Source organism: Seriola aureovittata, chromosome 5 (genome assembly GCF_021018895.1).
Source record: "Seriola aureovittata isolate HTS-2021-v1 ecotype China chromosome 5, ASM2101889v1, whole genome shotgun sequence".
Classification (NCBI taxonomy): domain Eukaryota; kingdom Metazoa; phylum Chordata; class Actinopteri; order Carangiformes; family Carangidae; genus Seriola; species Seriola aureovittata.
In genome coordinates, this window is record NC_079368.1 from 15,891,260 (window position 1) to 15,907,447 (window position 16,188).

A 16,188-nucleotide genomic window follows, 5' to 3' on the forward strand; every position below is an offset into this window, starting at 1 on the left:
ATTTGAAATTCTTCATTACAGTCTGCTTTCAGTACATTACATTACTGGTTTAGACTTTCTGGAGAACAACATAACACAATGACAATAATACTTAAAATCTATGTGATACAGTATGTAATCAAATCTGCAGCATCATGTAACCATACAAGTCCTGGTCAGAGAACAAAACACCATCAAGTTTTTCATAGTATAAGATTGAGAGCTTAAGATAGGTTCTTTTTCAATGTTTGTGTGGTGTGTGTTAAATATTACAGTTACACAATATCATACAAGTGTGCACTTGTTTGTGTGAATATTACCTTCTGTCTATCATTTGGTAGCACTTTTTCATCCAACTGAAACCTGGCATCCTCCTGCGAGGTGTGGCACCATTCAAGTAAACGATCATGTAATCATCTGCCACCATCAGTTCCAGGGTACTTATGACATACCTATACACACAGACAAAAGAAAACAGTGTTATACTGGCAAATGTTTATACAGAAGGATAAACCAAGGGCTGCTATTTCAAGGTTTGGGCTAGGCCCCTTCATTGAAGTTAGGGAAACATTAATGCTATAGTATGTCATGATATCTTTACACAAAAGAGTGCTTGCAACTTTGCTTCTAACAGTTTGGTGGAGCCATTTTCCTATTTCAACATGATACTTTATTTGCATGCCCATAAGCGTTTGGGCCATGTGGTGAAACGGGACTCACAGAAAAAGGTTTTCCATTACATAGTTGTAATTGTCACAGTCGCTGTCCGGTAGGAAACATGCTGCAAATACGATGATGGCATTCTGTTCAGCATAATAACCTGAGAATATAAAACACAAACACAAAGAGGACACTCACAGTGGGTTTCACTTGCAGTGCATATGTACAAACCTGTTTTTTTTTCTTGTCTTATTTATCTAATTAATAAGTGTGACCCACAAATTCAAGGCCCATCAGTTAGCACCATTGTTAACATGGCAGGTGCTTATTTTGTAGTCTGTAGCCATCTATGAAAGCAATCTCTATGCCAATTTGAGTAACTGAAACTAAGAGCTGCTGAAGAAGCAATCATCAATACAGCACTGATAAAAGAACAAATTAAGTCACAACACAGCTAATAGAAACGTATTCAAAAGAGAATCTACTCAGCCAAATAAATTGAAGTCTAGGAATCCCGACCCCCTAGAATTTAGGATCCACCCGTTTGATATAAAACACTGAACCTTTCATTATAGCAGTTTCTAATATTAAGCTGGAATATATTTACTGTAAGTTCAGTGATTCAAATGCATATTAAGATGAGAACTGTTCTGATCATGCCTCTGTAACCCACTCTCCCCCACTGTGTAGTTACTGCTATTGTTGATATGTAGGCTAAAGTTAATGGGCATTCAAATTCCTGTGCCCATTCAAATTCCATATGCAGAATATGAATTTGACAGGCCAAAAGGTGGAGTCCAGGAGAATTGGTTCAGCATGTTCAGAATATGATCAAAATGATCAAAAGCTATAAACGAAACACAACAGTATAGGAGAAACTGGTAGACTTAGATTTTTAGCATTTGTGCTTGCATACCTCCATGAGAAATTACTCTTTTGTATGGTTCAATGCACTTCATATCAATGCGATGCTCCTGCTCCCCTATCACCACGCTCCTCCACAATCTGCTATCCCTGCTCTCCTCAGCTGATCCATGTCCTGCGATGGCATCTCTTGAAGCTGCTCCTGCACCCAGATTAGCCTCTTCTGAATCCTCTGTGTGACATCAGTGATATGAACATTTTACAAGGTTACATGGCAGCAAACATAATGAGTATTTGCATTTTGGGTTCTATTTTATGCAGTGGAAAGAGCTACTGAAAAATCCTGAGCCAAATCCAATTTGAAAATGAAAATGAAAATGATGAATGCTGCCAAATCCCCATACTGTAGAAGAACACTGCAAAGCATTTTTGTACATGTTTATGTGTCTGTCTGTCACCTCCTGTATACATTTAGACAAGTGTATATTGTGTCTTGTTTGTCACACCGTGTCTGTTAAGCTCCAGTGAGTCAGCCTCATCAGGTGTGTCCAGCTCATCAATGTTGACATCCAGGTCATCTCCAGTATCCAAGGCCTCGTCCTCTGTGTCCAGAGCATCTTCGGAGAGGAGAGACCCCTCACTGCGGTCTAGTGACACGTTCATTGGCGGAGCTACCAACTTTCTCCTTTGGTTAGAGCCGGCTGATAGATCAGCCGAGGAGGATGGGTCTGGTCAGAGAGAGACGGTTTTTTTTTTTTTCTTTTTGTAGAGAAAGGAGGAGTACATTTCTACTTGTGTTAAGAATTTGTCAGTCAATCCAAGTGATCCTCCTAAATCATAATTCTTAGCTTCAGACTGCTAAAATATGCCATAAACACATAAAAAAAAATGTTGCTTAAACATTCACAAAACTTTTGAAACTATTGATAATATCTCAAAATATTGCTATTAAGCCTATACCTCTAAACTTTTACCTTTATCTGCAACATAAATCACCAGCACTAAATACCCAAAGATTGAACAATATAAGTTTAGTTTATTCTTGCTGTTTATTTACCTTCTCTGTTATCCATCTCCTCAGCAGCTTCCTCACTGGAGGCTGTCTTCATCATCATTCCTGCTGCACCGTCTCTCTGTTGAGACTGTCTGCTCAGAGGCACAGAAAGACAATAATGAGCCACAACATAAATGATCATTGCCATTACCACTGCCACCATAGGCACAGCTACACATAGTATTGGGCCAAACAAGCCAAAGATAATCATCTACAGAGAACAAGAATCTAACTTTTCCCATTACATTGAATGAGGAAGAGTTTAAAATCTGTTCATTTGACTCCAGAAATGAAAGATTACAGAAGTGACAAAGCAGACGGACAGAAAGCGACTCACTGCTTCATTCCCAGGCTGCACGTGTGGGCAGAGGAAACAATACTGAGCAGTGTTGCTACCTCCCCCCAACCAAAGCCCCACTAACAGACTCTGATTAGCATAAGGCCTGCTAACAATAGAGAGAGGCAGTGCAGAAAAACTAGTACAAATACACATTATAGACGTAAAGAAACACATGTAGATATAAGCTTTCTTCTTTTTTGTTTTTAAAAACAATCTCTGTCTTAAGACACCTACCTTTCCCTGGCTGTGTTCTCCCAGCACGAGTGACTGAACCACTCTTTCCACAATCAAATCACATGACCACTTGATTATGGAAAAGTCTGTTGAGTGTGTGCACAAACACACTCACACAGAGTAAAAGACAGGGGAGGGTTGTGTGTCCCAAAGAGGGGCCAGGTCATCAGAATTACAAAGTGGGGGAAAAGCAAGTTCCATGATGAAACTGCTAACGAGGTCCAATTAAACTTCAGCACACACATTTGGACATATACACACAGTAAATATTGAACCAAATACTGAACATGACTTTTGATACTGACTTTTGATTGAGAAAAAACTATATGATAAAAAAACAGTAGTGAAGTGCTTAGCCTTTGGAAAAGCAATGCTGTTCCACTGTTTATCTCTCTGTCTTTCACACATTTATAATATAGATAGAAAACATATATAATCAGGTTTCAACTTTCTAAAAAAAACAATGAAAGAAAGCCTAAAATAGTCTTGCTAATTATTAGATGTTAGACAGTTCTAAGAAACAATGCTGGACCTGTCAAAAGGAAAAATTGAGTCTGTATGCGTGACCTCTCACCTTGACAGAAGAAAGTGAACATATCCCTCGGGCACATACTGCGCATGATCTTCCCTCTCATGGTGGACAGCTGATTGGTAGAATGGCTGACCTTCACATTGGTAATGAGCATGGTCTGTCTCATAATGGCACTGGCCATCAGCTTGATACTGAGAGCACTGAAGTTCAGACACGCACATGGAGTTGGAATCCTCTCCGTACTGGCTTTCAGCTCTGTACTGAAACTTGGAATCTGGATCCTCCAAACTGTACTCGGAATTAACTCCAGCTTCATAATAGCTCTCAGCCTGCTCAGACCCGTACTGTAGAGCTGTGGCATCAGTAGTAAACTCAGCATAGATATCTGTGGTGTTTTGTTGGCTGCTGGATTTAGTATCTACGCAAGCTGTGAGCATGCTCTGGCTTTCAGTTCTTTGGTCAATGTGGTGGTAGTTGTAGCCATACTGGGTTTGACCCTGAGTTACATTCTGACTTCCTGTCCACTGATATGCAGCATTCTCATTGGTTGGCAGGGACATTGGCTGGGATGTCATATCTTGGTGTCTTCTTCCAGGGGAATGGGTGATCGAGGATTAGCGCAGAGAAAAAGAGAAATTCATAAAGAATTGTGAATACAAATGGAATACAGTGAACTTCATCATGTATTTTTGAACTATACAAATCTTTTGAGTTCCACTTTAATCGGTATATCAAACACACATTCAAACCCTTACATTAGGGCCATTTGCTGATATCAAATTTTCATTGTACAATTGCCCCAGCTTGTTCAGCAGACTGGTGTGTTTAAATACCCCAGGCTCACAGTAAAGGTGCCCTGTGGAGTTTTTGACCACTAGTGGCACTATGGAGCATTGTTTTTATGGGTGGGCCCATGTGCCATTGGTTTTCAAGCACATGCACAAGGACACACATGCATGCACATTAGCACACAGGTGATGTGATGCATTCCTGCTAATATTCCTCTAAATATATCTTTCTAAAGAAACACAACAATGCCTCAGCAAAGGCAGGGAAGAAGAGGACTGCTAGCAAGGAAAACATGGATGTAAACAAGGCAGGTTTCAAAAGTTCCAAAAAAATATGTGTTGAAAATTATTTCTGAGGAAGGAAATGTATTCAACACATCTGTTAGGCTTTAATGATCCAAACAAAGTGTTTTGGTGAGTAACAGGTTTGTTTGTTTGTTTATAAGAAAACTCCACAGGGAACTTTAAATAATGCTTAAATCTAGGGAGAAAAAATTAAATAAGCTACTGTTACACAACTCAATATAAACAATTCATTCATATAAAACCATACCTTGTAATACTTGTCTGCAGTAGTAGACAATCTGCTTCACATACAGTATATTCAAAACAATTACACAAAAGCAAACAACACAGACTTAAATACATTATGTACTCTTTGCTAATGTAAAGTTGAAAGTACATGGACAAACTTTTATTCTCTATTGCACTGGGTATTACCTATGCACACACTCACACACAGTCTTGCACGCGTACACACATCCACACCTTGTAAGAGAGCTAGGGGAGCTGTTTCCATTAGCTGTGGTGGGGCTCCAGCTGTAATGAGGCAGGTAATGCATATTTAATGAGGCGTAAACAGATTTATAAACACACACACAGAGCTGCAGATGAAAGCTGGCTGCCGAACACATGAAATACATCCACAGTTTGTTTCTTACAAACGTGAATGCGCGCACGCACAGGCACACACACAGATTGGTCTTTCTATATTTATGAGGACACTCATTGACATGATGCACTCCCTAGCCCCTTACCGTAACCATCACAAATAAATGCCTAACCTTAACCCTTAGCCTCGCCCTAACCATGGCCCTGACATAAATCTCATTCCAACCTGAACCTTAAAACCAAGTCTTAACCATCAAACAGCTCTTTGATGGACCGGCTAAAATGTCTTCACAAAGATGGTTTCAAACCAAAATTGCAAAATTTGTCCACACAACCATAGAAAGACATGTACACACACACACACACACACACACACACACACACACACACACACACACTTCCTCAGGAGGGCCCTCTAGCTTTATTTCGACAGTCTGTTCAACAATTTGACTATTCCTCTGACATAGAGACTTCGTTGAGAAAGCTGTAGAGACTGAAAAACCCAGCAGAGAACTAAGGGAGCACGGGTGGAGGGGGTGGTTGGCACATGTGTATGCGTGCACGTGTGTGTTTGTGTGTGTGTGTGTGCAGGACAGACACAAGTGTGCACAGGCATGTTCATTCACTCACTTTTGATTCACTCATTCTGAGAATAGAAAGCTTGTGATGAACAAAAGCAAAAATGCTATAAGGATAGCTCTACATTTTTCACTGGAAGCCTATCAGCCCAAACAAAGTTCCCTTAACTCGGTTATTGGGGTAGTGTATTGGGGTGGAGGCAGAAATTTCAATCTCAAAATCTCTGAAAATCAAAGGAAAACTATCTGCATAGCAAAATATTCTGGACAAGAGATGTACATGAGAAGAGTTTTGCAATTTGGGTAATCCAACCTTTTAAGATAAGTACATGGTCTAATAACTTCCATATTATCTCTTTTTATGGAGAGATAATTCATTTGCATGTTATTAGTGTTTATGTACTTGTACTGACTTTTGAGTAACAGTAAATGGACATAAGAAGAACAGCAGAAAGCTTAAGACAAAGTGTATGATTTGAGGTGCGTTGCTTACCTTAAAACAAGTGAATAGCTATCATGAGAAGCTTCATGGCCTCCAATCTGTTGGTCAGTGGACCATTTATCACGATCAGCAGTCCTTATAGGTTGTCCATCATAGTAATCCAATGTATTCTGTAGGACCCTGTCCCGCTTTAGTTCAAGTGTTTGTAAATCTGGTTGATGAATTGATGAACCTCCACTCAGCTCCTCAGTGAAATTTAGCAGATCAGAAGATCCCAACGGTTGTCTTTCTTGCCTCTCACTTTGTACTTCTGAAGTCCATTTTGTCGTGGAAATGTGCTCTGTAGCAGTTTCTTCCTCCTGCTCTTCCTCATCATTCTCCTCTTCCATTAAATCTCCAGAAAATGGTAATCCAAGCCCTCTGTCAGTAGAAATACCCGATTCACTTAATGGGGTGCCAGTCAAAGAGCTGGTGTGGGAGACTGAACTGTTGGTAAGCACAGGAGATTGTGTTTCAGATGTGGTTTGAGTTGTGTCCTGTCTCACTAACTGATCTCCCCAGTCCTGAATGTCACCCAAAGAAGTAGGGCATGGTGGAGGTGCAGAGGGTGACTGCCCACCCTCATCTGAGTCTTCCATTGAGATCTGTGAATGGACATACACTTCCTGTCTGGTTTTCAGGAAGTGATCTGATGGATATCTTAATGATGGAGACACACTTCTGACAACGATGCTTGATTTATCGTCATAGTTTCCTTCTTCTACCTGTGTTTGACTGGAACCTGTTGGTCTTGAAACTGACTGATGAGAAGCCTCTGAGGTGTTTTTTGATTGGCTAGGACTAATACTTTCTGGCACCATGTGATGCTCTGTGGCATTATCCAGATTTGCTTGGTAATGAGTGGATAAGACGGCCTGATTTTGCTCTGTATCTGCACTAAGTGTACTGTCAGTACCTCCGGTCATTTGGTTTTGCCTACTTTGCTCTGTGTTCTCCTGGTGCCCCCCCTTTGCAGCTTGGGCCTGGGTTTGCAGTACTGTGGCAGCATAGAAAAGCATGCTAAATGTTTCCATGGACTTTCTTGTTCCTTTTGATTGTCTGTCCTCCTGTCTAGGCCTATCATGCCACTCTCTCTCGGCTTCTTTTACTGTTCCAGACACAACAATATACTCCATTTCTAGGCCTGAAGATGACTCTCCGTCAGAATTGGACCTGAGTTCGTCTCGACTATGTGATTGAAGGCTGTCAGGGCTACATTTCAGTGTGTCTCTCTTCCCCCCATTGCTGCAGCTCAGAGACATAGATTCTGTCATTTTGCGCTCCACATTTCCATTGCTCTCTTTATTAGTCCCCACTTGGCTTTCAGTGGCAGTCCCATCTTCATTGTAGGCCATTTTGAATGGAAGATCACATGATAATGAAGCTGATTCCGAGCCGTCCCAATTCATATTACTTGGGGATAATGACTGGTCAGTCTGGATTTGAGTCTCAGCAGCTTGTCCTGGACTTGAATGATAATTTGCTGAAATTTGCTGAGTGAAGGAGGATGAGTCCACCATGACAAATGGGGAGTAATTGGTGGGTTGCTCTGTCCAATCAGCCTCCTCTGATTCTTCTCTGCTTTTGTTGTCATGCTTCCTCTCAGCTGAACTTCCCCCACTCCTGGTCATGTGACCCAACTCAGTAGTTCCTTCAAACAGGAACACTTGGTTGGCTGACTGCTCTTTATCTGAAATTACTGCTCTGTGTTCAGTCTTTCCCAAAGAAGTAGCCTTCTGGTATTGATCGTGCGTCTCATCTATCTGAATAGGTTTGGTCACAGCTATAAAAGGGCTAGACTGCCCCTCTAGCTGTATCGTGTCCACCATGGGGCTAGCATAGGTCTCAGGGGAGGATGTCAGGCTCCACACACCAGCTCCCACATTGTCATATTCTGAGGTTGAGGTGACCATGCCAGGGATGGACAAGTCCCGCATGTTAGTGCCTTGGCATGGGGACGTCTCATCTTCTGAATGTTCAGATGCCAAGTTCAGTATAACAGACTGTTGGCTCTGAACACTCTGCATATCATCATCCCCTGTTTCTTCACTCTGTGCTCTACCTTCTGCAGCCTCTATGACTATCTTTACATTGTGTTCAGTACATATCCAATCCGCTTCTTCAGGTGTTAGATTAGTTACTTTAGTCAAACCTCTCTCCTGCTCCATAGCATTCTCTTCTTCTGGCTGTTTTCTAGCATATGACCCTGGAGAATCACTGGCATCTGGTGATCCCATGTGACTGAGGTCCTTTCCATTTTCAGGTCCTTCGGGGCTTGTTATAGTCGAAGAGCTGTCTTCCCGTATGGTGGTGTTCCACATCTGCATTCCACCATCAGAGAATCCTGGTGGACTTTCCACAGACGTGCCACCCACAACATTGAGGTTCACACCACAGAAAGAACCTGAGTTTTCAGACAAGTTGTCAGGAGTTGTGAGTGGTGATAGACTGTCATCCCGGATTGTCATATTCCACATATCTAATGATTCAGGGTAAGATGTGGTGGTTCCGCTATCAGATTTGAGAAATCCCTTTTGAGCCGAGTATGTCCAGAAGTCTAGGAGCTCCATCTGTTGGTCTCCTTTTTTTCCTTGGACCCCTTCCTCCTCTTCTTTAGATGTGTCTGGTGTTAAAGTGTTTAGGATTCCTTTCTTTTTTAACAAACAGGGCATTTTCTCTGTCACTCCAATGACAGCAGCTTTGCATTTTGCAGTTACTTCCTCCTCAGGTGGTGTCAACTGCAGATCAGCCAAAGAAACAGGGTTCCACCGATCCTTCAGTACAGAATCTGGGTTCCAGTTTCCGTATAATTCAGTCTGCTCAGCGACCAGACTAAGCTGAGGTTCAAGGCTCTTTCCCCTCCTGTGGGCATTCTCTGACTTAGAGATCTCCTCCCTGCTTTCTTTTTCTGTCATGTCACCGATTGACTCTTTGCCTCCAACTTCCTCTACAATATTCTGTGGGCTCTCAGATTCCTTGGTCCTATTCCAGGCACTATTATCACTCGAGGACAATGCTCCTTGGGTGTCAAAGCCAAGTTCATCCCAGGTCTCTGACAAGGATGATGACACACTGTCCTTGTGCTGTAGGCCATTGATCCTTTCAGCTATATCTTCTGGGAAGAACCGGACCCCGCAACTGCTTGGTGGGCGGCTACCTACCAGGCTGTTGACTGGGGTCGGAGGAACCACAGTGTCAACCATTTCATGCCCATGGATTTGACCATGGTGGTCAATTGAAGAATCTCTACTTCCAAGCCCATTTAGTGAATTAGTAGCAGAGAAGTCCAGAAAGCTCAGTTCTTCTAGTTCTGATAAGACGGAGCTCCCTGCTCTTCTCTCTCCCTCATCTCCTCTTACTTCAGAATTTGCTAGTTCCCCTCCTGTTGGCAAAGAGTGGTCACTGCTATGTAGTGGGTCAAAACTAAACAGGTCAAAGTTGTCACTCCTATTTCTGCTAGTGCGTTGCTTCCTCCTCTCAGGTGGGACAGGAGGGGAGAGAGATAACAACCCCAGGGGAGAGGGATTTCTCAGGAAGAGTCCTCCTGGCCCAGCTGCTGGACCTCCTCCTGCTGTAACCTCACCGACTGGACTGTCATCACTAAGGAACACTGAGCTCTCCTTGGAGGAGCGGCTGCTGCGTATGGTGGTCATACCGCTGTCAGGGCTCACTAACTCCCCACCAGCATTGACTCCTACAGCTCCTGTGTCCTCTTCACCAACTGCCATCGGCCTATTTACAGAGATAAAACAACAATCTCATTGAATTTTGTCAGTTCCTAAAATTGTGAATAAATAATATTAAATATCAAACATCTTGATTTGATGACTTTTACTGACACTGTATGAAAAAAAAACATAAATTCAGGTTTGCATTTAATACCTTGCTATTGCCACCACATCGTTGCCTCCTTCTGGCCTCTCTATGTCAGAACCATCCATGTCATTGATACCAGATGATCCCTGGGAAAACTCCACACTGCCTGCTACTCCCTCCGTGGAAGAGGTCCTACTGCTGGGGTGGCAGGCTAAAACAGAGCTCCGTCGGTCCACAAAGTCCTTGAGGAGGCCCTGGATTTCCTCCTCCAGCAGAGATGGAGTACCAGAAGATGGGGGGGTGTTTAAAGGGATGTGGTAGACCTGGAAATTCTCCTTTGCCTCCAGTTCACCAGAAAGAGACCAGCTGGAGGACTCTTCCAACTCACAGCAGATCTGCAAAGACAGCCACTTCATCTTAACATGCTACATTTTTCTTTTTAAAATGATATTTCTGGAAACACTAATTGACAAGAGTGAGAATGACGTAACTACACTTGTGCCAACTGGTTTCTGACCATCATCTTTGGAGCAGCATTATTACAGGGCATTACCCCATTTAACATGCCACACCTCTCAGGAAACCTCTTGTCAAGTTGCTGCTGCTGTCCTTTGTAATTTTGTGAATGAAATATATTAATTAGGGATTGAGGTCATTTTTAAAATGGAAATTATTTCTTTACCAAAAGAAGACCAAAAGAAGTGCTTGTGTCTCACTCAACATAGATGGCTGTGTTGGCTGTCTTACAGCTGATTACCTGGTTTAGGATATCTGTGTCGTTTGAGTAGACAGCCACCTGCTGGCGGGGATGATGAACTGTATCATTGATGGACAAGAGAACCACCAGACCATCGAGGCTGTGACGATGAGTGAGTGATTTAAGCCCATCCACATAGCCATGCCAGTCCTAGAGGGGAGAGAAGACAGACAAACAAACAGAAAGAAAGAGAAAGGGTGAAGACATCAACAATCTGAAATGTGTAAGGCAAGCTGTTAGAGTTCCAACTTTTTTGAACTTATATTATTAATGAACAAAAATGGAAAAAAGCAATTATTACATTTCATCATAACAATCATAACATAAAAATGATTATTTTGGTGACAGCTGTATCTGAAACTTTGTTAGACCCCTGCCTTTTATTGTGCATATGATTTAATTTTTTCAGGAAAACTGAAGTGGTTTCAAGTAAGCCTTCATCTGTAGCAATGAGAGACGGAGCTGTCAAAGCGCACAGAGGGGTAGAGAGACACTTTGTGATTTATTGTTTGGAAATTAACTGTTTGCTCTTAAAACAGCCACCATGCACAGATTATGGTAATTCAGTGACACACACTATGATTGATGGATGGAAAGTTGCATTAATTAATTGTTTTGTTTGTCAAGGGAACTTGTTTTTTCTTTCTCTCTGAAATGATTAACAACAATGTTATGGCAACCATAATTTGCAATGCAGGGCTACGCATAAAGTGTGCAAAGTGATACTTTTGAAAACATATTTGCTTGATTAATCTAGATTTGTTGTACAACTGTTTGTTTTGTGAAGTTCTCGAAATTGTTGTTGTGCTTATTTAAGACAAACTTTTAAACAAAAGATATAGTTGTAGTAAAACTAACAGAGGAAGTTTGACATGCATGTGTGTGCCTGCCATTCATTAAAACTTCTGTACTTCATGCTGTATTTCAGATAGACCAATGATCGTCTTGACTTGGAACATGTGTATTTTCTTGCTGTGAGTTGTGTATAACAGTGTGTGTGGTCCCTCTTTCTGCTTGAGCCTGTGTGTGTGTGTGTGTGTGTGTGTGTGTGTGTGTGTATGTGTGTGTGCATTTGTACGGGTCCACTGAAAATGACTGATGAACGCTTCAGGCGCTGTATCTGCCCAGGCTGTGTCAATATTAACCTGTGAGGATGAGGGGGCTACAATACTCCTCCCCCTGTTCCTCCCTCCACCCCTCCATCCTCCTCTCTCTCCACAATATGGCTGCTGTCATACACGGGCTCATCAATCCTCACACACACACACACAACTGTCACTTCACTGACACTGCCATTTCTCAACAGTGATATCCTGATGAGTGCAATGAAGCCTCCCGAGATTCGTTAAAACACACATACTCACTCACTTAAGTACAAACACACAAGTGAAATCACATGCAACCCTAACACATGAAGATACACAAATAAATCCACCAGTCGTCTACTGTAATCTCAGTGTATGAACAAACATGTACCAGTATGTACACATGTGAGCTCTGGTACGGCAATAAAGTCTTCATGATTTACAGTACAATATAAACAGAAATGCTCAAATGATGCCGATACTCCAAAGCTACTACCCAGCTGCGTTCATATGCACACACACATACACACACACGTACTCGCACACACAGGCAGGGAAATAGAGTCAGAAAACGAGCAGAGTGCAAATCTCTGAGATAACACGCAGGGCGACAGTCTGTCTGCCATTTGGCTCTTAACTGAGTAAATTACAACTCATATTGCCTGCCCCTCCTCTTTCTCCCTCTTTTTGCCACCCCCAGATACACAGATTGCCTTTTCTTATAAATTACCAACATGTTAGCAATAAAAATCCACTTGCTAACTGTCTCTAAGAACCTTAGGATGCGGACTCAGAAACCTGTATCTCATTTGTTGAGCTTTTGTTAAGCTGAGATATCACAAACAAAGGCTTTCCTTCACTTTATTACTTTTTTATTAACTTTCATTTTTAATTCAAGAGCAGACACAGGAAAAAATATCCTGCCACTGCAGATATTTCAAATATTTATATTTTTAATGTTTCAAGCCTTATCAGAGAAAAGCATGCCGTCACCAACATGGTTGTTTCGTCATGAAAGTAAAACATATGAGGTACAGAAAATCAAAAAGTACGCATTCTTGTCACTTAGTATCTTTCAGTATACTTGTTTTCAGCTGTGAAATTGTTCGAAATCATGAGTATGTGAAAAGTAAGTAGTCTTCAAGAGCAGGTACTTGGATGAAGTAATGTTTGTGTGATGTTCCACTGATGCACAAGTTTGTTCTGTACTTCACTGTATTTCATTCACAAGATAGTGTGAAATAAAAGCAATCACTTACAAGTGTTCCAAGTTTCCATAATAAGAAACAGAGAAACAAAGATGTGCATCACAACACAAAGATAGCAATAATAGTTTGGGAAAAATAACACTTGAATCACTAAAAAAAACCTTATGGCAGTAGGCCTGTATCAGGGTTGACCTGGCTTTGTTTTGGTAGAAATGTTTGTTTGTTTGTTTGCTTGTTTGTTTTTTCTTGCAGGTATGGGTTTTGATAAAGGAACTTTAGGTCATGAGGTGTGGTAATATGACAACGATGACAGCAGAAGGATCACTGAGAAAAGTAAAGTTTTTCTCAGCTGATGATATTCTCCAAACATGACTTCAGCCACCACTTTTAATCAAAAATGCAAGGGCAACAATTACCGTTGGTCACAGGCAAATATTATTATTAATATCAATATGAACCCATGTTCAGCATCACTTCAGTCGTGAATTCCCCTCAGTCTAACTTTTTAGATTTAATTTTTTTTTTCTTTCATCAACCTCTTTATGTATCCTGTTTCTCCACCACCTGTGTGTCTGTTTCCACTTTGCCTCTTCATGTCTTGCATTCACACACTTCATCTTTCTCCCGCACTAGGCCCCGCTCTTCTCTCTAACTCACTCACACACACACACACACACACACACATGAGCGAGAGAGCGCGCACTCACACACCCACCCTCTCTCTTTGGTTGTCTTTGCTCCACAGGTAGCAAGTCTTTAGCGGCTGCTTGCAGTTCTCCCAACCTGCCATCATTATGTACAATAGCCTTAGGTACAAAACTCAGGCCTCATAACTCATGCCCCGCGTGCGTAAATTCCCGTGCAAACACAGTCAAAGCAAAAAACACATTTCCTGCTGTCGCCAACATCTCCGGCAAAGAATTAATCAAGCGTTCATCCATTTAGGCTCTTTGCATACCCTTTCCGTCAGAACACAGAACGCTAAGAGAGTTGCGAGTTCTTCTCAGGCGATCGTTTCACCACCCTGATGAATCCATCAAGCGAGGTTTGATTTATACATCTGTCTGTGATCACAGCGGTACAGCTACAGCAAATGGGGTGGCAAGGAACGAGCTGACACCACCCTGCTCAAACACACACATGCAAATGTTCACACACGCGCACACATGTGCAATATATACCATTTACCACACACACATGCACGGCCAAACTCACGCATGCATGTGCTCACAAAACAACAGTTATACTCTCTTGTTCACACTCATGCGCGCACACACATACTGCTTATGAAGTTTTTTGGAGAGACAGAAGGAAAAGGGGAGGGGGTTATAAAAGTTTGCAGAGAGAGAAGCTCAAATGTCTTTCTGTCTTGTCTATCTCATATGGGCCTTCTCCGCATGCTTCATTCACTCAGCTCTAAGTGCAGGGATTTGGGGGCCAAGATGCAAGCACTGAGTGTATAAATGTTTTGTTTTGTTTATTTGTTTGCCCTCAAAGCCAGAGGAAGCCACAGGGGGAGAACTAAAATGGAGGAAGAGAAAGAATGAGTGCTTCATAAGAGATGATGAGGAGGAAACATCAGTGCAAGTTACTAAACATACCATATGATGACTTTCCTGTGCGGTGGTTTTCCAAACTTATTCAATCGCTACATTTGTGTATATGTAACAAATTCTATAATGTGCGCTGCAGCCAAACAAATTTATAAAATATGTATAAATATTTCATATTCCAGAGAAAAAGTGAGATGCATCTTTTTAGCCTGCTAATTTGTTTGAACCGTGTAAAGAGCTGCAACAAAAGCAACACTGAACAGAGTAATAACATACCATCAGCAAATCCCCTTCTGTAAATAGATGTAAAGTGTTCATGGATGCAGATTTAGAAGTGGAATATTTGAATCATCTCTCAATTTGACATGGCTACAGCAGGATGAATATTTTCACCAGGAAAATCAGTGCGGTGTATGAAAGAAGGACCCAGGAAGTCAGAGAGGAACAGAAAGATAGAGGGATGGAGGGGCGGGGCACCCTGGCTTCCTGGTCTTCAATCTTAGTCCCTGGGAGGCCCACCCTGCACCTGCTGTCTCCTATTGCCTCTCATCAGAAAGGCATTTAGCGAGTGCTGTGGCTGCGGGCCCCTTCATTAGTGAGCATAATTATTTGTGCAAGTGGCGTAGGGCAAAACTGGCCCCGCATAAACAAACAGAAGGGCCGGAGGACTGTGAACAAACAACACATTAGAGACAATCAACGTCGCCAACATGAAAACTAAAGCAAACCTCAGATGCAGAGATAGACACATACGAACATGCACACACACGGAAAGAATTAAATGAACAAATCTACAGCAACACAAAACTTTATCAATCAATACAGAAAAAAGTAAACAACAACAACAAAATAGTGTTAACGCAGTGCAGAAGATGAGTGATTTTGTTTAACAGAGAGAGAAAACAAACAGCTTTACAATTATCATTGTATCATGGTGGAACACTGGATTAGTGTGTTCATATCAGAGTTCAACTCTAACTTTTTTCATTTTCCCACCATTCCCCCCTCTGCTGTCTGAAGAGTTTAAATAGGCTGAAGAGGACAGAAAACAAAGAACACTAAAACGCATTGTAATAGGTGTCCATGTTAACACGCGCGTAAAACACATTATTCACATATTGATGGCTGTGTGTGGCTGCGGGCTCCTGTCCCTCCCACAGTTCATCAACTCCACAGCATGACAACTCTTCATCCGACCAAAGCTTCATCTGCCAGCACTAATTACTCAGCCATGAAAACCTCTGATACACAAACACACACTCACTGGCAAACGCGCACTTTATTCTGTTTGTGTGTTTATGAATTGGAGCTTCATGATAGTGTTACAAAAAACCTTTTGTACCATTAAGAAAAGCCTCCCAACTTCTC

General features: G+C 41.8%; 1 protein-coding gene across 8 annotated transcripts in view; it reads right to left on the bottom strand.

Annotated features, from left to right (window-relative positions):
- The window catches only part of LOC130169695 (uncharacterized), a 36,356-nt gene that overhangs the window by 5,888 nt on the left and 14,280 nt on the right, over positions 1-16,188 (bottom strand). For 7 of the 8 annotated variants that reach the window (XM_056376621.1, XM_056376619.1, XM_056376620.1 and 4 more), the window contains 9 exons: positions 10,975-11,124; positions 10,284-10,612; positions 6,414-10,133; positions 3,706-4,251; positions 2,561-2,649; positions 2,010-2,231; positions 1,556-1,735; positions 700-799; positions 300-431 (listed from right to left, as the gene is read on the bottom strand). In XM_056376621.1, the coding sequence (XP_056232596.1) occupies positions 300-431; positions 700-799; positions 1,556-1,735; positions 2,010-2,231; positions 2,561-2,649; positions 3,706-4,251; positions 6,414-10,133; positions 10,284-10,612; positions 10,975-11,124 (5,468 nt within the window). The remainder of the gene's footprint in view (positions 1-299; positions 432-699; positions 800-1,555; positions 1,736-2,009; positions 2,232-2,560; positions 2,650-3,705; positions 4,252-6,413; positions 10,134-10,283; positions 10,613-10,974; positions 11,125-16,188) is intronic. The other variant, XM_056376616.1, reaches the window with a different exon arrangement.